General features: G+C 33.8%; 1 protein-coding gene across 3 annotated transcripts; it reads left to right on the top strand.

The window, feature by feature from the left end:
- The first annotated feature begins 4,356 nt into the window (after window positions 1-4,356).
- Window positions 4,357-19,887, top strand: LOC134711230 (N-acylglucosamine 2-epimerase-like). 3 transcript variants are annotated; one of them, XM_063571725.1, is made up of 10 exons: window positions 4,357-4,427; window positions 7,181-7,289; window positions 8,169-8,244; window positions 8,913-8,988; window positions 9,175-9,344; window positions 9,527-9,751; window positions 10,315-10,396; window positions 10,678-10,985; window positions 15,581-15,668; window positions 19,708-19,887. In XM_063571725.1, the coding sequence occupies exons 2-10, from the start codon at window positions 7,189-7,191 to the stop codon at window positions 19,770-19,772; spliced, it is 1,191 nt and encodes a 396-aa protein (XP_063427795.1). In that variant the 5' UTR covers window positions 4,357-4,427; window positions 7,181-7,188; the 3' UTR covers window positions 19,773-19,887. The 3 variants fall into 3 exon arrangements, with proteins under 3 accessions (XP_063427795.1, XP_063427778.1, XP_063427787.1); XM_063571708.1 differs by lacking the exon at window positions 4,357-4,427 and adding an exon at window positions 5,792-5,899 and having other exon boundaries at window positions 19,708-19,886; XM_063571717.1 differs by lacking the exon at window positions 4,357-4,427 and adding an exon at window positions 5,856-5,903.

Raw genomic sequence — 19,887 nt, 5'->3', positions numbered from 1 at the left:
ATCTGCTTCAAGATTTTCTATTGCGGTCGTTTTTTGTTCAGGATTCCGTAATAAACGCTGCCAAACAGACATGTACCCCTTAAAATCATGTCATACACCAAATATAGTTACCCTATTGCTTATAGTATCAGAAGAAAGTAATGAACCATGAAATCTTTACGTTGTTGAATAATGAACTATGAGGATAAGGCTTAGGTCAGACTAACCCTAACAAACAGACTCTAAATTTCAAATTAAATTAACACGATCAACGCTAATTGTAAATGAGGGTTAGATCAGATAAACTCTGCCAAACAGACATGTTAATCTTACAGTTATACCATTCACCAAATATAGTTTCCCTCTTGCTTTTGGTATCTGAAGAAGAAAAACATGAAAATTGACATTGCTGACTATTGAACTATGGAAGTTACTTTCAGGTCAGATTAACCTTAACAGACAACATGTACACTTACATCAATTCCATGCACCAAATATTGTTGGCCTATTAATATAGTATCTGATGAGCAGACGAAAACAGGAAAATATTGACCAATGAAACATGAAAATATTTTGAAGGGTAGATAAATCCTTTAACACGGACGCATACACGTTTCAATACTTCTGTACACGAAATATCGTTGACATATTGCTTAGTGTCTCAAACATATATGCCACACTAGATAATACATAAATTGATCAATAAACCATAAAAAAGTATGTCAAGGTCAGAGGATACCTGCTGGTCAGACATGTAAATGTTACAATTATTCCATACATCAAATATAGTTAATAGTTATTTAAGGTACCAGTGGATAATTTAGTACGCCAGAAGCGCGTTTCGTATACATTAGACTCACCAGTGACGCTTAGATCAAAATAGTTATAAAGCCAAAAAAAGTACAAATTTTAAGAGCATTAGCTAATAGTATCTGAGAATTGGACTTAGCCATGCAAACTTTTCCTTGATCGCTGATCCATGTAATGATGTCAAATCAGATAAATTATGTTTGACGGGCATGCAGACCCTGCCAGAAACCATATGCAAAATATAATTATTACAATCCTCAATCTAAGTGAAAAATTCACATTTTTAACAATTTTCCAATAAAAATGATTGTTACTGTATTCAATTACAATGAATTGGTTGACCGTTATGGAATTACCGTTCAACAGATAATATCGGATAGGTTCCTTATGTTGATACAACAATCCCCTTCCCTTTTCCCGAATGTGACCGACCGAATTAGACTATTTACCAGATTTGTAATAACATGAGCAACACGACGGGTGCCACATGTTGAGCAGAATCTGCATCTTCAGGAGCACCTGAGATCACCTCCAGTTTTTGATGGGGTTTGTGTTGCTTAGTTTGTGTGTTGTGTACTATCATTTTTCTGTTTTCTTTTCAGCCATGACGTTGTCAATTTATTTTCGATCTACGAGTTTGACTGTCCCTCTGGTATCCGAGTGAGGATCATACTTTCAATACTTTGACTATGACTTATATAAGGTATTCAAGATTTATATTTTAGCTCACCTGTCCCGAAGGGCCAAGTGAGCTTTTCTCATCACTTGGCGTCGGGCGTCCGTCGTCGTCCGTCGTCCTGCGTCTGTTGTCGTTAACTTTTACAAAGATCTTCTCCTCTGAAACTGCTCGGCCAAATTAATCCAAACTTGGCCACAACTATCATTTGGGTATCTAGTTTAAAACATGTGTTGCGTGATCTGGTCAACCACCCAAGATGGCCGCCACAACTAAAAATAGAACATAGGGGTAAAATGCAGTTTTTGGCTTATAACTCAAAAACCAAAGCATTTAGAGCAAATCTGATGAGGTGCAATTATTCATCAGGTCGAAATCTATCTGCCCTGAATTTTTCAGGTGAATCGGACAACCCGTTTTTGAGTTGCTGCCCCTCAATTGGCAATTTCAAGGACATTTTGCTGTTTTTGGTTATTATCTTGAATATAATTATAGATAGAGATAAACTGTAAACATCAATAATGGTCAGCAAAGTAAGATCTACAAATAAGTTAACATGATCGAAATGGTCAGTTGACCCCATTAGGAGTTATTGCCCTTTATAGTCAATTTTTAACAATTTTTGTAAATCTTAGTTATCTTTTACAAAAATCTTCTCCTCTGATACTACTTGGCCAAATTAAACCAAACTTGGCCACAATCATCATTTGGGTATCTAGTTTTAAAAATGTGTGGCGTGACCCGGTTAACTAACCATGATGGCCACCACAGTTAAAAATAGAACATAGGGGTAATATTCAATTTTTGGCTTATAACTCAAAAACCAAAGCATTTAAAGCAAATCTGACATGAAGAAACATTGTTCATTAAGTAAAAATATATCTGCCCTTAAATATTCAGATGAATCAGACAACCTGTTGTTAGGTTGCTGCCCCTGAACTGGTAATTTTAAGGAAATTTTGCTGTTTTCGGTTATTATCCTGAATATTATTATAGATAGAGATAAACTTTAAAATACAATAAATGTTGGCAAAGTAAGATCTATAAATAAGTCAACATGACCAAAATTGTCAGTTGACCCCTATAAGAGTTATTGCCCTTTATAGTCAAGTTTTAACCTTTTTTTCGTAAATCTTAGTAAACTTTTACAAAAATCTTCTCTGAAACTACTGGGTCAAGTTAATTATAGATAGAGATAATTGTAAGTAGCTAGAATGTTCAGTAAAGTAAGATGAACAAACTCATCACCATCACCAAAACACTATTTTGTCATGAATCCATCTACGTCCTTTGATTAATATTCACAAAAACCAAGGTGAGCGACACAGGCTCTTTAGAGCCTCTAGTTTTCAGACCTCCTCGTTTAGTTTTAAAAACAAATAATTGTGAGGAACTATATTATTTTCTCTTTGTATGACTATTTTCTTTTTTTAAATTCAAAATTTCCAATATCGGGACTTTTAAATTTAGTCTTTAAATTTCTAGATCTAAAAATAAACTAAGTTTTCACGCAATGAAATAAAAGTTGAAATTTTGTGAACACAAATCTACACTGGTATTAAAGAGATAATCGTAACTGCAATTACGATTATCCCAATATGGCGACGGAATATATAGGTAAAATCTTTTTAGTAATTTTCTCAAATGTAGCATGATTTTGTCACAAGTTACTCAGCTGCAAGGTTTTTCTATACCATTACATCATATTTGAATCGTAACGGTGCACTGGAGTTGTCTAATCGCTTTGAAAATTGCCGTTGAAAAATTCGGGATGATAATCGTAACTCTATGGATTTTTTCTTGTTTGATAATCGTAATTTCTTTTTCGGATAATAGTAACTGAAAAAAAATTAATGTGTCTTTCAGCATTTCAATGGTATTTAGTGTGTTAAAATGTAAATGTCCAGTTAATTGATGACATTAACGGAAAATAAAAATAAATGAAGAAACTGACAGATTAATATCTTAGACAAATTTACTTATATATCTTAATTTATGGGCGTTTTTCAACAAACCTGTGATTTCTTGTCCCAGCCACTTTAAATAAAATGTTTGATCTTTACAAGTGAGTTTTCGTACAGTCAGTACAGCAATTAGATTTAACATTTTTAAGCAAAGAAACATCGATACTATTTTAAGAGGGACTAATAAGCTGTTGATTCCTGAAGGATTCAAAATTACCAAAAATAGCATGTCCCTAAACGCTCTATTCAACATTCATTCTCAATGTTTGCAAGAGGTACAAACATAAGGGTCTTACAAAAGATTTTATGCTTTTATAACGGCAATTTAAATGTTGGAAAAAAGGAGCTCATTCCCATATTTTGTGAGATTCCTAGTTTTTTAGTTTTCTGTATTTTAACATAGTTCGTGTTTTTCCCATTTCCAAATTCCTCGAAGCTTGTTGAACCTTCCAATTTTATGATATTATAGTATGTAGCTGTTTTCATTAGAACTATTATTAATATATGCACAAAAAGAAATGTCATATGATGTTGAATTCGAAACGTGTTTAATCCATCACCATAATTTAATCATGTGCTATCATATATACGTTTTTAGTGACACTATCCAGCTACGATTATCTTCTCATTTTTCAATACCATAATTACGATTATCTTTTTTCCAAGTTACGATTATCATCCTGAATTTTTCAACGACAATTTTCACAGCGCTAAGACAATTCCAGTGCACCGTTACGATTCAAATATGATGTAATGGTATAGAAAAACCTTGCAGCTGAATAACTATTGACAAAACATGCTGCATTTGAGAATAATGACTGGAAAGATTTTACCTATATCTGCCGTCGCCATATTGAGATAATCGTAATTGCAGTTACAATTATCTCTTTAATAACAGTGAATCTAGTTATTAAATAAACTCATCATCGATACCTACCTGGCTTTAAATAGTGTATGCCATACGTGTGTTTTGCCTTGAAAAGACTCGTAAAACGCAGGTAATTTTATGTATTCAGGTATTGGTAAGGAAAAAACTATGTTTATGGAACGGGTACTGATAGTCAATCAATAAACACAAGAACAATAATCGTCGTATTATTATTACTGCCAACTTTTGCACAATATATAATCCCATAATGATATAATTATTTTATGATGATATTAATCAAGGTAAATTTCTATTTATGACTAAACGAATGTTCTACTTTGATATATGTGACCTTGTCCTGCTTATCGTGCTTTAATTTTCATACCAGAAAAGGTTAAAAATGTATTCATAGTTCAAATGTTATCGTATATATCCAATGAAAGGTCACAAAAAATACAGATCGGTCAGTTTCATGGCCTGTTTTAAACCCAACTCTAAAACCTTCCGTCTTTTCTTGTACACATTCTGTAAAATTATTACAAAAGATACTTTAAAAAAGAAGTGTCCTTTGGGCATGTGTCGGTCTATAACTCAATTGAAATTTATAATTTCTTGATCAACAAGAAAAAAAATATGATGTCCGCTAAACGTATGTAATTTTAAATTACCATTTTGGTACCGTCGAGACCAAAAGTTTGGAAACTAAAAGACTCATAAGTGACGATCAAATAAAAAAAAAAGTACGAAGTGGAAGAGCATTAAGGACCAAAAATTCCTAAAAGTTTTGCCAAATACAGCTAAGATAATCTATTCCTGAGGTGGAAAAGCCTTAGTTTTTCAAAAATTCAAAGTTTTGTTAACAGTTAATTTATATTCATATTTATAAACATATCAATGATAACTCTAGTCAACACAGAAGTGCTGACTATTGGGCTTGTGATACCCTCGGGGTTATAAATCTCCACCAGCAGTTGCATCGACCAAGTGGTTATAAATAAACTCATCATAGATGCCAGGATTAAATTTTCAATTTACGTCAGACGCGCGTTTCTTCTACTAAAGACTCATCAGTGACGCTCGAGTTAAAGTAAAAGTTGTAAGTTCAAGTGTTTAAGAAATTCCATTTCCAAAGTTACAAACAAAATGCAAAATTCAAATTATTTCAATAACTGCTCTTCCAAATGGACGGACACCATCCTCGGCGAAAGATAGTCAAAAGCATAAATTAAAGGTATTTCTATAGGATAATTTGACATATATTCTACTCCCATTAATTAATTAAATTTAGTAAGATATTTCAGATAAGCTTGTGTTCATTCGATATTAATAAAATATAGAGCGTTATTGTAAAATTATAAAAATTGTGTACATCGACAAGGGCATTGTTTTGTTCACGAAAAAGATAATGAAATCGATTATAACATCAAATGTGTTTGAATTCTAAATTTTCATTCCTTTTCAAAACTGGTCAGTTTAATCATAGATGTCATATATGTTTAACGCTTTACCATATCATAATGCGATTATAAATAGGTCGTCGAATGAAGATAAGATAAGAGGTTAAGATAAAGTTGAAGGTTGGAGGATTAAATAGATATAAACGTAGGTACTATATTATATTTATTTTTAGACAAATAGAATGCTACCTTGAAATGCAAAGATATATTCAAAGTGGCATTTATTCTCTCGAAAGAAGCACCGAATTTATACAGTGTTATCTTTAAATGCTAGCACTGTGTAGATACCACTGCTAATCACTAAATATATTATTCGCCTCGAAACGGGCATGATGTACAACATAATTTGTTTTCTATTAATGGATTTCATAAGGTTCCACCAGAAAAAAAATATTCATATAGACGTTTTTGTTTATTCTTAAAAACCATATTTTGGGCATAAAGCCCCTCAAGTCCTTTTTTAAATACTATATATGCCCAAGTAATTATACATCCATTATTTTTGTTTTTAAATTAAAATTGTTGGTTTATTTATAACAAACCTAGCTACTACACAAGGGTTTAACCTGAGGAGCTCAAACCTTAATTGCCATAACAATAACAACAAGTTACCAACACAATGGAAGAAAAGGTAATAGATTTTTAGCTCTATATCAAAAAGACATATGGGAAATTTGTCATCATTTTACTTTTCAACTTTAAAACTATGACGTCGATTGTTTTGTCATTTAAAGAAATTAAATAAAGGCAACAGTAGTATAACGCTGTTCAACGGTCATTAATCGACCGAGAGACGACAAATCTTGGTTACATACTAAAACCGAGGGAAACACATCAACTATAAGAGGAAAACAACGAAACAACAGAAACACTGAAGTATTACAATAACAAACTACAATGCAACTTACATAGAAACAAAGTATATTATATAACAACTGCCGTATTCCTGACTTGTACTGGAAATTTTCAGAAAAAATGCTTGGTTGAACATGGTTTTGTTGATAGTAAAACCTCGTGCTTTATGACAATGTTAACTTTGCTGCTAAAATGACATTACATGACAGGAATGCAGTACAAATAAATACAGAAACACTCAGATCAGAGAAATACAATAGATACTACATTTCGCCATGTGACCCACAGATAATACAACGAATATCTTAAACTAATTTAGGACAGTACACAAAAACAGCATATAAAATTACGAGCTGTGTGTCACAGAAATATATCAACGCCACAAAAATGACGTCACAGATAAATTTTCAAAAAGCGAACATAAATCTAGTTTATGTTCGTAATTAAGTTATTTGATGTATTTTATAACAATTACAAGAATATAAATATAGAATTTCAGTTATTGTGCAACTAATTGCACTATCTAACTTTCTTCCAAATTGAACTTTTTATTATTTTTGTTGGTTTCTAGGTCAAGTTATGTCAGAAAAAAGACTACAAGAGTTTTTAGAAACAGTCAGATCTGACTTAGATAGAACAGTGAACTTCTGGGTTAAACATTCACATGACACTGTAAATGGGTAGGCTTTTTATAAATTGTTTTTTCTATAGTACATGTATGTATATTCTAGATATAAATATCCAGAAATCGAAATCAAACGATGCATTTAGATTTTTTTTATTAACTTGCACATAATAAAAATATGGCGATATCTTTACCGATGAGACAACTATCATCCAAATACCAAAGGATACAGATTATGAAACAACTTAAGATCACCGTACAGCCTTCAGCAATAAGCCAATCAAAACCGTAAGGGAGCTTAAATATCTTTGGCGTTCAAATGCTAAAACCAACGACATGGTCTATATTGATACAATTAACGAAAATAACGACCTAAGAGTACTAGTAGATACTGGAAGCTTGTTCATATCACAATGCTACCTATTAAATGTACAAACCATGTTTTCCCATAAAAAACCCAGCTAGAACGAATTCATTTGTCAAAGAAAACGGGTCTTTAAAAAAAACAAATGTCAAAATCGAAAAGACTATCTAAGGGAACAATCATTTATGGGGATGTGGAGTTGTGTTTTTTTTGTCAGAGTCAGATTTTTTTTTTGGGAGGGGGGGGGGGTCAGAATATATTTTTTGTCATCTACTTGACTATAATATTTTTTTATCATCAAATTGGAGATCAGAATATTTTTAAAGGAAAAAAACGATATCCCTTCTATTATATATGTCCAATGGTCGTGCCCTAATATCCATTTACATTAATGTCTCTTTCTGGGGATTTAGAAGGAGGACATAAATGGATGGCTAAAATGAAAAGAAAATAAATGATGGATTTTAGTAATTGACTTTTATATTTAAAACTTAAAAAGTATTGCATCAAAGAAAAACTGTAACTGTAATTTTATAATCCATCAATTATGTCTATTATTTTCTTCAACAGTGGATTTTTTAATTGTATTGACAAAGATGGGAAAATATATGATGAGACGAAACACGTATGGCTTCAAGCACGACAGGTTGGTATTAGCATAGCTTTGAATTTGTGTATTTAAGTGAGATAAGATACTGCAAATATTGACGAAAATAACTTCTAACAGCCATCGCATGATCTATAATCATAAACAACGGCACATATTATAAGACGGGTTTTGAAGAATTTTTTTTAATTTGCTTATTTTATTGTGTCAAGCTTAGTTTTATTAGACAATAAAAAGTAACTCAAATCAAATCACAAGATCAATAAAGGATGATGATAACTTGCTTTTTACAGGTGGAGATATCTATATATACTCTTCCCCTTTATAAATGATAATTAAATTTGAGGAAAAGTGTGAGACTGTTCCAATGTTAAGTCATGTCGCATTTCAAAATTTATTTATCATGAACAACACTTCCATATAAAGAATATGTTTAAGACTCTAGTGGATACGATTTTTCAGACATTTGACAATATTTCCTTGATAGAGGTTAACTGCTTGCAAGAATGCTGCTCAACTTTGGAAAGTGATTTGTTGACAATTGTTTTTCTTATATATTATTGGTTCATGATGAAGTCTGTTCTTCTGAGTTTATATTTGCTGTTAGTTGCCCCTTGTTTTCCTTTAAACATTTTCTGCAAAGACATATATGCGATATTTCATAAATAAGCCTTTATATTATCATTTTTTGTTTTTCGTTTGATTAGGTGTGGATGTACGCCAGATTATACAAAGAGATGAAACGGTTTCAAAAACCAGAAATTCTTGAAGCAGCTATCAAAGGTTCGTTTACACTTTGAAAGTACTATACTTTAATATGTCAGTTATAACTTAATATAGTAGAAATACACGACTTCATTACGAGAAAAACAGATTTATGTCCATTTTTGTTCCCCGGAAAAGGTAATTCATGTTTCCATTTAATTACAGTATGACTCATGATTTTGACGTTTTTTTCTTCTTTTAAAGGCGCAGAATTTCTACAAAAGTTTGCTAGAAACCCTGAAACATATAGATGTTACTTTTCTCTGACTAAAGAAGGGAAACCTGTAAAAATACAACGAACAATATTCTCGGAATGCTTTTACTTAATGGCCATGTCTGAGCTAGGAATAGTTACTGGGAAACAAAGTTATAAGGTGAATTTACTTTTGGTATTATACTGAGTTTTATTCTTGATTCAGGTTCTACATTACTATTTAAGGTAGTGTGTACCAACACATAGTTTTGAAGTCATTTAAAATCCTAGTTCTCTCTCTGTCTATAGTTTAACATTTCAAAACAGCATAGTTATTTTTTTATTCCCTGTAATACCATTTAGAAAGAAGCCTTAACGATGATGGACAAAATTATACATTGGGTGATGGAAGACGACACAGAAATAGGACGACAATCACTAGAGGGCGCTCCACCACACAGTTCTCTTGCTGTCCCCATGATGATGTTGGGCATAATCAGTCAGATAGAAACCATGGACAACTCTCTGTCAAACAACTACAGTAAAGCAACAGATTGGGCTGTTGCAGAAGTGTTTAAACATGTCAAGGTATTGATTTAGGAAGGCGTAAGAAATAGAAAAATGGGATATGGAGTATCCATCAATGACACATAATCAGTATCTACACAGCAAAACACATAACTCAAAAAGCGATGTCAGTTACCCATAACGCAGCCAGATTATGATTACTTGTATCCTAAAAGAAAATATTCCAAAATGATTTTTGAAATTTGAAAACACATTTTGTATATGTAAGAAATGTGTGACTTTATAATTACCTTGTAAACGTAGTTCTTCGACGTTTAAAACGTTCCAATCAACAACGTTCGCTATAGATTGCAAGTTTTAAAAAAACCATGTTCTGGTAAATAATGATAATGAAAACAGATTTTATTTATAGCAGTCTCATACAATTTCACCTTTTTTCCTATAAATACAAAAAATCAGTATAGCAAGCTGTTGGAAATTTGTGATTTTCAAATAAAAGCTGCAAACATTTTTTAGCGCATACATAACAATCAGCGGTTTTTCTACCGCAGACTGTATTTCATTCATGTTCTGCAATAACATTCTTTGAACACTCAAAACTTATTTTTTCTTCGTATTCCAAGCGAAATGGAAATGCTGTACTGGAGAATGTTGGTTTGGACGGCAGTGAACTCGAGGGGAGTGGTGGCAGACTTATGACCCCTGGTATGTAAATAAGTTACCGGCTTTTGAAATCGTGGTTTTCTGTTTAGTCAAGCCATTTCCATCTTAACTTTTTATAGTTTGTTCATATGTTGTGATGTTACACAATTGACCCAGGTAGGTAGGAGGCATGAGTGCTCACAAATATATAAACTCCACCACATTCTATATGTGTTTGTCCCAATTTAACGACTAAAAAACTCACTTATTAACTTAATTTTGTTTGGTCAATATTTCTTTTTAATGAATAGCAAATAAAGACCCACCTATCTTTGATATTGCAGGTCACGCCATTGAAGCAGGCTGGTTCCTTCTTGATCTAGCTAGTAGAACAAATAAAACAGAACTAGCAGAGACAGCAATACAGACTTTTATGATCAACCCCTATAACTATGGCTGGGACAAGCAGTATGGTGGGCTATATTATTTTCTAGATGTCGATGGATGGTCACCGGCACAGTTGGAATGGGATTTGAAATTATGGTGGCCACATAATGAAGCAATGATTTCATTTCTTATGGCATATAAACATACTAAAAACGTCAAACATTTGGACATTTTTGCTCAAATATTTGATTATAGCTATTCTCATGTAAGTATGTCACACATAGACAATATTGAAATGTTGAAAATAGGATGTAATAGAAAAACTAATTATTTCATAATTGAGCAAAATTTGAAATATACTAGTAGTGCATATAGGAATGTGATGTTAACGTAAGAGCGAGCAGCTCGATGACACAAACATGACTGGTATCAATACAAATATGCCAAGCTCTTAATAGTCCAGAGTTATAAAAGATGTGTATAAATGTTAAGATATGAAATTAGACCACATAAGACAACAACTGACGATGTTCATTACTTATGGGACAGGCACATGAAAAAGTGACGTAGGTTAACAAGTATTTGATATTTCAATCATTTTAATCTCGATCAGTAGAATAACAAAATGTAAGTTAAAGAACGTCCGATAGAAATCAGAATACAGCAAAAGATCTTAACTGTAAAACCAATAAAATAAAAGACACAAGATAATTTATAGGAAACTATTACATATTAAAGATTGCTAGCAGTTACTGAAAGCAAGGTCAAAGTATCAACATGATGATAAGAACCATCATGTCATCCGAACCTTAATATCAGTTGTGGTACTTCAAAGACTGAGAATTCTTAAACTAACATTATGAGTTTGAATGTTCTTTGGTAAACTTCGCCTTTCTTTTGCCATTAACTGTTTATTGGGTGTTTATTTTTTTAAATTTCAATTATTTTTTATTTTCAATAATGGTACTTGTTTCATTTTGTTCATACTTTCTAGACAAACCAACTGCCTTTACCCATAAGATGTTCTTGAACTGTTAAATACTGTAAGTGAATGTTGATAACTGCCGGTAATTTTACAATGACTGTAATAGCTCTTTTCTTGATAAACTATACATGTATGGTTCAAAATAGTTGGACAGTCACGTCTATATTTTTTACAACAAAATTCGTGTTTGATAAGTATGATTAGTAAGAATAAAACTTTTCAACGAATAGGAAATGATTCCACTGTGATTAATGGGTTACAAACAGGAAATCTCAAAAAGCTTGAGTTCCCCGAATAGGTGTCATAAAGCAATATGATTGTGTTAACCATCAATTGGGTTGGCTAGATAAATTATAAGCATCACTACTTCCGACTTCCGAACCGTTGTGACAATAACGTTTTCACGTGTAAACAAATTACTTATTATTCGTAGGGTTATTTGTTCGTACAATGAATGTGAAATGTGAAATTTTAATATTTCTGTAACATTCAGAATCATATAAAAAAGTTTCCATGTGGAAATTACTAGTCAATTATGATAATGATCACTTCATAAATTAATTAGATACAAGTAACGTAATGACAATATATTTTAGTTATATTTGTTGTTATTCCTCAAAAAGTAAAATAACAAAAATTCCAAAACCCAAGGATAATTCAAAATGGAAAACCCCTTATCAAAATCAAGAGCTATAACAAATGGAAAACAGCTGTCATATCCCTGACTTAGTACAGGCAACTCATAGGGAAAATGTGGATTTAACCTGGTTCCATAGCTAATTAAACCTCTCTTTCGTATGACAGTCTCGTCAAATTCCAGTATATTACCAACAATATGGAAACAAAACAAACAAATATAATAGGTACAGATGTCAAAATAGGGGTACAGAAGTCAACATTATAATATAATATTTAATTACTATTAAGACAAATCAATATGTCAGCAAAGAAAATGGCATATAGACAATGAACATAAGCAACAATGAAAGACAAGAATACAAAATATGATCATAACATAATCCCACAATGACGGGATGTATAAGTACCTAGCCACGCCAAAAGGAAATTACCAAAAATGGACTAAACAGTAAAGGTAAATAATTTACAAAGACAAATTAAAACACACTTTAACACGTAAATAAGATGATAAACAACGTCAGTATCTATAATCCATACTTCAAGACCATCATGAAATCTGTGAAAATTGAAACAGAATATTTAAGGTCTTGGTATCTTCTATTAACATAAAAGATACTACAGATACAGTTAAGTCGGCTTCATATCTTGACTTACATCTAGAAATTGACAAAGAGGGTCGGTTGAAGACAAAACTTTACGACAAAAGAGATGATTTCAGTTTTCCAATTGTGAACTTTCCATTTCTAAGTAGCAACATTCCAGCAGCACCTGCATACGGGTTATATATCTCCCAATTGATACGATATTCCCGTGCAAGCATTTCCTATCATGATTTTCTTGATAGAGGGTTACTGCTCACAAGAAAGCTTTTAAACCAAGAGTTCCAAAAGAGGGACGAAAGACACCAAAGGGACAGTCAAACTCGTAAATCTAAAACAAACTGACAACGCCATGGCTAAAAATGAAAAAGACAAACAGAAAAACAATAGTACACATGACACAACATAGAAAACTAAAGAATAAACAACACGAACCCCACCAAAAACTAGGGGTGATCTCAGGTGCTCCGGAAGGGTAAGCAGATCCTGCTCCACATGCGGCACCCGTCGTGTTGCTTATGTGATTACAAATCCGGTAAATAGTCTAATTCGGTAGGTCAAATTCATGAAAGGGAAGGGGATTGTAGTTACGACGTAAGGAACATATCCGATATCATTTGTGAAACGGTTATTCCATAACGGTCAACCAACTCGTGATGGCGTCCGTAAAATTTACGAAGGGATGATTTCAACTTCACCATTTGGAACTCTTGGTTTAATAGCTTCCTTGTGAGCAGTAACCCTCTATCAAGAAAATCATGATAGGAAATGCAAGCACGGGAATATCGTATCAATTGGGAGATATATACCCCGTATGCAGGTGCTGCTGGAATGTTGCTACTTAGAAATGGAAAGTTCACAATAGGAAAGCTGAAATCATCTCTTTTGTTGTAAAGTTTTGTCTTCAACCGACCCTCATTGTCAATTTCTAGATGTAAGTCAAGATATGAAGCCGACTTAACTGTATCTGTAGTATCCTTTATCTCCAATTCGATGGGATAGATGCGATCCACATAGTCACCAAATTTTGAATTGTTTAGTGAAAGAACGTCATCTATATAGCGGAAAGTAGAGTTAAAGGATATTGCTAACTTCTTATCTTTCTTCCTAAGAAGTTCCTGCATGAAGTCAGCCTCATAATAATAAAGAAACAAGTCATCAAGTAGAGGGGCACAGTTTGTTCCCATTGGGATGCCGACAGTCTGTTGAAAAACACGTCCTCCGAACGTAACAAATATGTTGTCAATCAAGAAATCAAGCATCTTGATAATATCGGTTTCAGAGAATTTTTTGTTTGAATCAGAATGGTTCTTTACAAAGTATGATTTATCCCTCCCTAAGACAAGATACTTGTATCTACGTTGGCCATTCTTTTTTATGAAGCAAAGTAATACCAACTCTTTTAATTTGTCTTTTAGTTTGGAATGTGGAATACTTTTGTAAAGAGTAGAAAAGTCAAATGTTTTAATACTGTTACAAGATGAAAGAGAGTTAGATTGTATGTACTCTAAAAGATCTTTGGAATTTTTAAGTATCCACATCTGATTCACGCCACCTCTAGAATAGGCAGTTTCACAATAACTTTGAAGCCCGTCTTTGATTGCTGATAAAATGGATGTTGATAATTAAGAAAGGGGTTTCGTGGAGCACTTGGAAGACCCAGCAATATACCGTTGTTTGTAAGGACACTTATGTAGTTTAGGTATCCAATACAGTGATGGAAGATCCAGTTCTTCATCTTTGGTTGAAATACCGAAGGAACAAAGAACAGACCTATGATTATCCAGGATTTCCTCTTTGGTAAGTGTCGTGAGGGTATATGTTGGGTTTCCAAGTGAATTGTCTATACCTAATTCGTTTATTAAGCAATTAATGTAATGACTTTAACAGATAAAAACGATGTTATTTGGGGCTCTGTCTACGGGAACAACAACATATTCATCATGGAGGTCAGATAGGTGTTCAGCAATATTTGGATCTTTGAAGATTGACGTAGCATGGGCATTGATGGACCCATTCATTTTCTTAATTCTGATTTGTATTAACGACCTCACAGCCAAATGGTGAAGTTGAAATCATCCCTTCGTAAATTTTACGGACGCCATCACGAGTTGGTTGACCGTTATGGAATAACCGTTTCACAAATGATATCGGATATGTTACTTACGTCGTAACTACAATCCCCTTCCCTTTCATGAATTTGACCTACCGAATTAGACTATTTACCGGATTTGTAATCACATAAGCAACACGACGGGTGCCGCATGTGGAGCAGGATCTGCTTACCCTTCCGGAGCACCTGAGATCACCCCTAGTTTTTGGTGGGGTTTGTGTTGTTTATTCTTTAGTTTTCTATGTTGTGTCATGTGTACTATTGTTTTTTGTTTGTCTTTTTCATTTTTAGCCAGGACGGTGTCAGTTTATTTTAGATTTATGAGTCTGTCCCTTTGGTATCTTTCGTCCCTCTTTTCTAATGATCTCTTCTTTTTTAAGAAAGAAAAAGGATTCTTTGACAAAGCACTGATTCGTCAACTTTCTGCTCAGACACTGGTGACATTTTATAAAATAATTATAAATCATACACAAAATTTTCTAACTACCTCATAGATTTCTCAATCAAAATCTGCTATGTTTTAGTTTGTTGACAAAGAACAAGGAGAGTGGTATGGTTATTTAGACAGAGAAGGAAAAGTCAAAATTAGATCTAAAGGTGGTGTATGGAAAGGTAGATTATAATACACTGTTCGTCAATAAATTTCAGTAGAATATACTCCCTCTCCGGGAGAGGGCAATGTTGGTTTACCTTTGTCCGTCCGTCTATGCAAAACATGTGTTGCACTTGTCGTGTTAATTACAAGTGGCAACGTCTGAATACATTGCAACAATCTTTATCTGGCCATTCCATGTGAAATATTTTCACTTCCTTTGATGTATTACTTCATGCTTGGCGAGAACATCTGTTCTTTAAAATGTCATACTCATCAATCTATGAAATTTTCGTCATAATCCCTTCAGCAAATAAAAGCCACGGATATGATTTTATTTTAATAATGCCTGCGTCACACTGTCCCGATTTTTACGTCGATGGCAACACGATTATGGAAATTTTCAAAATCGGGACTGATCGTATCCAGATCGGGCTATTCGTAGTGCCATCTTTCACCATCGTAGAACCATCGGCCACTTTTTCTAGCCTTCGGAGACAACATCGGGAAGGGTTCTAAATTTTTTAACATGTTAAAAAATCCCCGAAGGTGTGCCCGATGTTGAGGGTTCGTATTGAGTTCGTATCACCATCCTCACCATCGTAATGTCACCGGGAATGAATCTTTGAACATCGTATTGCATTCGTGTTTCCATCGTTTCCATCGGGCAGTTTTGACATTACGATGTCTACACGAATGAATCACGAAGCTACCCGAAGGTCTTACGATGGCAACACGACTTCGTGAAGACCTCGTAATCCCGTCATGTTGCCATCGAATAAAAGTACGAAGGCGACAAGATGGAACTATGACGGCAATAAATCCAGCTATATGTAAGTTAATTTTTGCGCTAAAATACATTTAAAATGACATGCGCGATATGCACTGGTCAGTCTAATACGAGAGTTAAGAAAGATGTTCACAAAACATGGAGCTCATATCATATGATTCTATGAGAACAAGAAAGGCGACAGATTTGTTTCTACTATTCAAATGGAACAAGAAGAGCAGCTAAAACAGGCTCAGGATTTACTTTTACAAGTAAAATATTATTTTTTTTGTCAATTTTTCATATCAAGTAACATCATGAAAATCATAAACGCGCCTCGTACACCAACACTGCAGGCACACGTATATAGAGAAACCAACTTTTTCTTCATTATTCTATTTTTTTGTGTATCGTCTGAGTTGTTGTCACACGGATGTTTACTCCATAACCATTTTGTTTTTTATAGGTCATATTTTGACGAATTTGTTGATTTCCCCACATCCTTCCTTTTGTCTTTATTATTATGATGTTCTCCTGAAAAAAGCTCTTTTTGAATAAAAGGGATTAACGAACCCATTACCTTACCATTAAGATAGATCAGTAAATAGTTATCAAAAGTACCAGGATTATAAGTACACATGGGCATACTTATGAGTGATTCTTCAGACTAGTGCACACATTTAACAGTTCAAACAAGGCAATGACGAGCGTGGCATCCCCTCGTATGTAAGACATTGGGGACAAATATGGACACTATATTTGTAAATGACACATGCAGAAAATGGTAAATTGAATATGCATATTTGATACATAAACTATTTTTTTAGAAATCAATCAAAACATTCAGAAACTGGAAATACCTTTAATGTTGTCTTTAGAACCAGCAGGTAAACAAATTAGCAACCAATGTCCTGTGTATTATGCTATTTCAAGGAGAGAAAAAAACAAGTTCATATGACTGACCATGACCTTTGGCCTTGAACGTAAAAAATGTCAGATCATTACAAGGAGAAACAATATACCAAATGTGGTTATTATAAAAATTTTAAATTTAAATTGATATATTATAAGTTACATAGTGTGTTAGTGACCTAATATGATACATACAAGGTCTCACCCCATATGGAATTTACTTACCCTGTAAATATCATATTAAGTCACTAGCACACTATGTAACGAATTTATCTTACCGACTATCTTCATTTGTTGAATTAAGACTAAAGTTGTCTTATTTGTCATCATAACACATCTTCTTATTTCTGTGTTCAAGTGTTCAATTTCAAGAAACTTCTTCAATTTGTCAACACTAAACAACTAATGTTAACGATAAATATTTACACTATTAAACAGAACTTTGATAGTTTTAAATAATCAAACAGTGCCCAAGTCGTATATCCACAACTAACCGTGTATTGAAATTAGCCCCGCCTCCCTACTAACCTAATATTGAATATACACGGTCTCCAAGTGGTCGCTTTAAACCAATCATATGCGTAGAAATATATAGGAGGTAAGATAAATATATATACACCGTAAGCTGTACACGACGTCTTTTAGACATCGTATGGCCATCGCGCCATCATCGTAATCCATCGTGTAGCCTTCGTAATCCTTCGTGTAGGGTTCGGCTGAGATATGAAGCTTAAATACCCGTCTTGGGTTAACCTTCGTATGCCCATCTTTTGCTATCGTATATAATTTCGGCACCATCGTATAGACTTCGTTATTCATCGAACCTGCTTCGGTCACTTTTTGGTATTTTAACGAGATCGGGACCAACTTCGTACGAACTTACCATTTTCGCATTCGGGTGTCCATCGTATATGAAAATCGGGACAGTGTGACGCGGGCATAAGTGATCACTTTAGCCTCGGTCACACCTTACCGGATAGCACGAACGGACGCCTAACGGATGAAAATAAAAGTTGTCCGTTGACAAAATTTTTATCCGTTTGTAGTCCGTTGATGTTCTGACCGAATAAAACGGACGTGTAACAGATGCATAACGGACACACAACGGATATGCAACGTACGAGAAACGGAAACGTAACGGACAGAATGGATGTCGAACGTACATCCAAAGGACGAGTACCGTATGAAACGGACACCTAACGGAAGCGTACCGGATAAAACGGATGAACAAGATACACGGAAAATCAAAGGCGACAATAATAATAAGTGTAAATCGCATAATTATTCAAAATGTTTTTGTGTAACTGGTTTTGGTTTAGTCTTCAACATTCCTCAAAAGGGCAGTGTCTGGCCTGAACAAGAGCTGTTTGATTGTGAAGACGTGCCTATACTCTAAGAACGGTTATAAATAATAAGAATTCATGAACCTTAAGAGATCTGACATACCAATACTTGGGATTTCTGACGCGAAATTTTTACTTGGCATTTATCCGTTTCAGATCCGTTCATCATACGTTTTATCCGTTATACCTCCGGTATGATTCCGTTTGTCATCCGTTTTATCCGTTAAACGTCCGGTAGGAGTCCGTTGGGGAATTTATCTTCCAGACCTCCAACATATATATAACGGACACGTAATGGATACAAAACGGAAACGAAACGGACGAGTACCGTACAAAACAGACGCCTTATGGACGTTCAACGGACATTTTATCCGTTGGACGTCCGTTCAAAGTTTTGAACATACTCAAAGTTTTCCACCGGACAGAACGGACGTCGACGAATTAAATGTACGCTTAACGGACATAAAACGGATATGGACGGACGTCTAACGGACATGAACGGATTGAAAAAAAGTTATCCGTTAGGCGTCCGCTCGTGCTTTCCGGTAAGGTGTGACCGAGGCAATGACACTGTTATCACTTGTGATAAACTCATCTTTGTAAATTTGTTTAAAAAAATTCAAAAACATTTTTTGAAGAAATTCCTGTTGAGTTGACCTTGAAGTTTGCCGAGAATTTTTTTTTGTCATTTAGCCTTTCAACTGTTCGGTTTCTTACCCATCCATGGCTTTCAAATATTCGGTTTTGAATGCTTCTAGTGAAAGTGAATCAAGGAAAGCATGAATTAACTAGTTAAAGCTATAAATCATGTCAGTACCCAATTATACTGAGCTTATGATGCCATCAGGAACTGATATCATACCAGCAAAGGTATTGACCCAGAGCTCTTAAAATGAAAATAATTAATGAATGTTTTGCGTTAAAAGCGCTCTTTAGATTCACCTTCCTCAGGAACGCTCAAAATGTTTTACGGCTTCAGTATGTTGACACAAAATCATAAAATGATATATCTTATTATTCTACATATTTTTACAGGCTGTTTCCATGTTCCAAGAGCGCTAATGATGTGTGAACAAATGTTAGAAGCAATGACCAAGTAAAATAAGAACAAGGGAGTTTTGAAACACCGGAAGATGTTAGCATCATTTAATAGATTAAAACATTTTAAACCTTTAATGTAATTTGCAAATAAAAGGAGTGGAGATGATATGTTAA

Source organism: Mytilus trossulus, chromosome 1 (assembly GCF_036588685.1).
Source record: "Mytilus trossulus isolate FHL-02 chromosome 1, PNRI_Mtr1.1.1.hap1, whole genome shotgun sequence".
Taxonomy (NCBI): Eukaryota; Metazoa; Mollusca; class Bivalvia; order Mytilida; family Mytilidae; genus Mytilus; species Mytilus trossulus.
Note: the sequence above shows the minus strand (reverse complement) of the source record. Positions and strands in the feature narration are given on the sequence as shown.

Coding starts and splice junctions, on each gene's coding strand:
- LOC134711230 (XM_063571725.1), top strand. CDS start 7,189: ATGTCAGAAAAAAGACTACAAGAGTTTTTAGAAACAGTCAGATCTGAC. Junction 9,345..9,526: donor CTGGGAAACAAAGTTATAAG/GTGAATTTACTT, acceptor AATACCATTTAG/AAAGAAGCCTTAACGATGAT. Junction 9,752..10,314: donor AAGTGTTTAAACATGTCAAG/GTATTGATTTAG, acceptor TCGTATTCCAAG/CGAAATGGAAATGCTGTACT.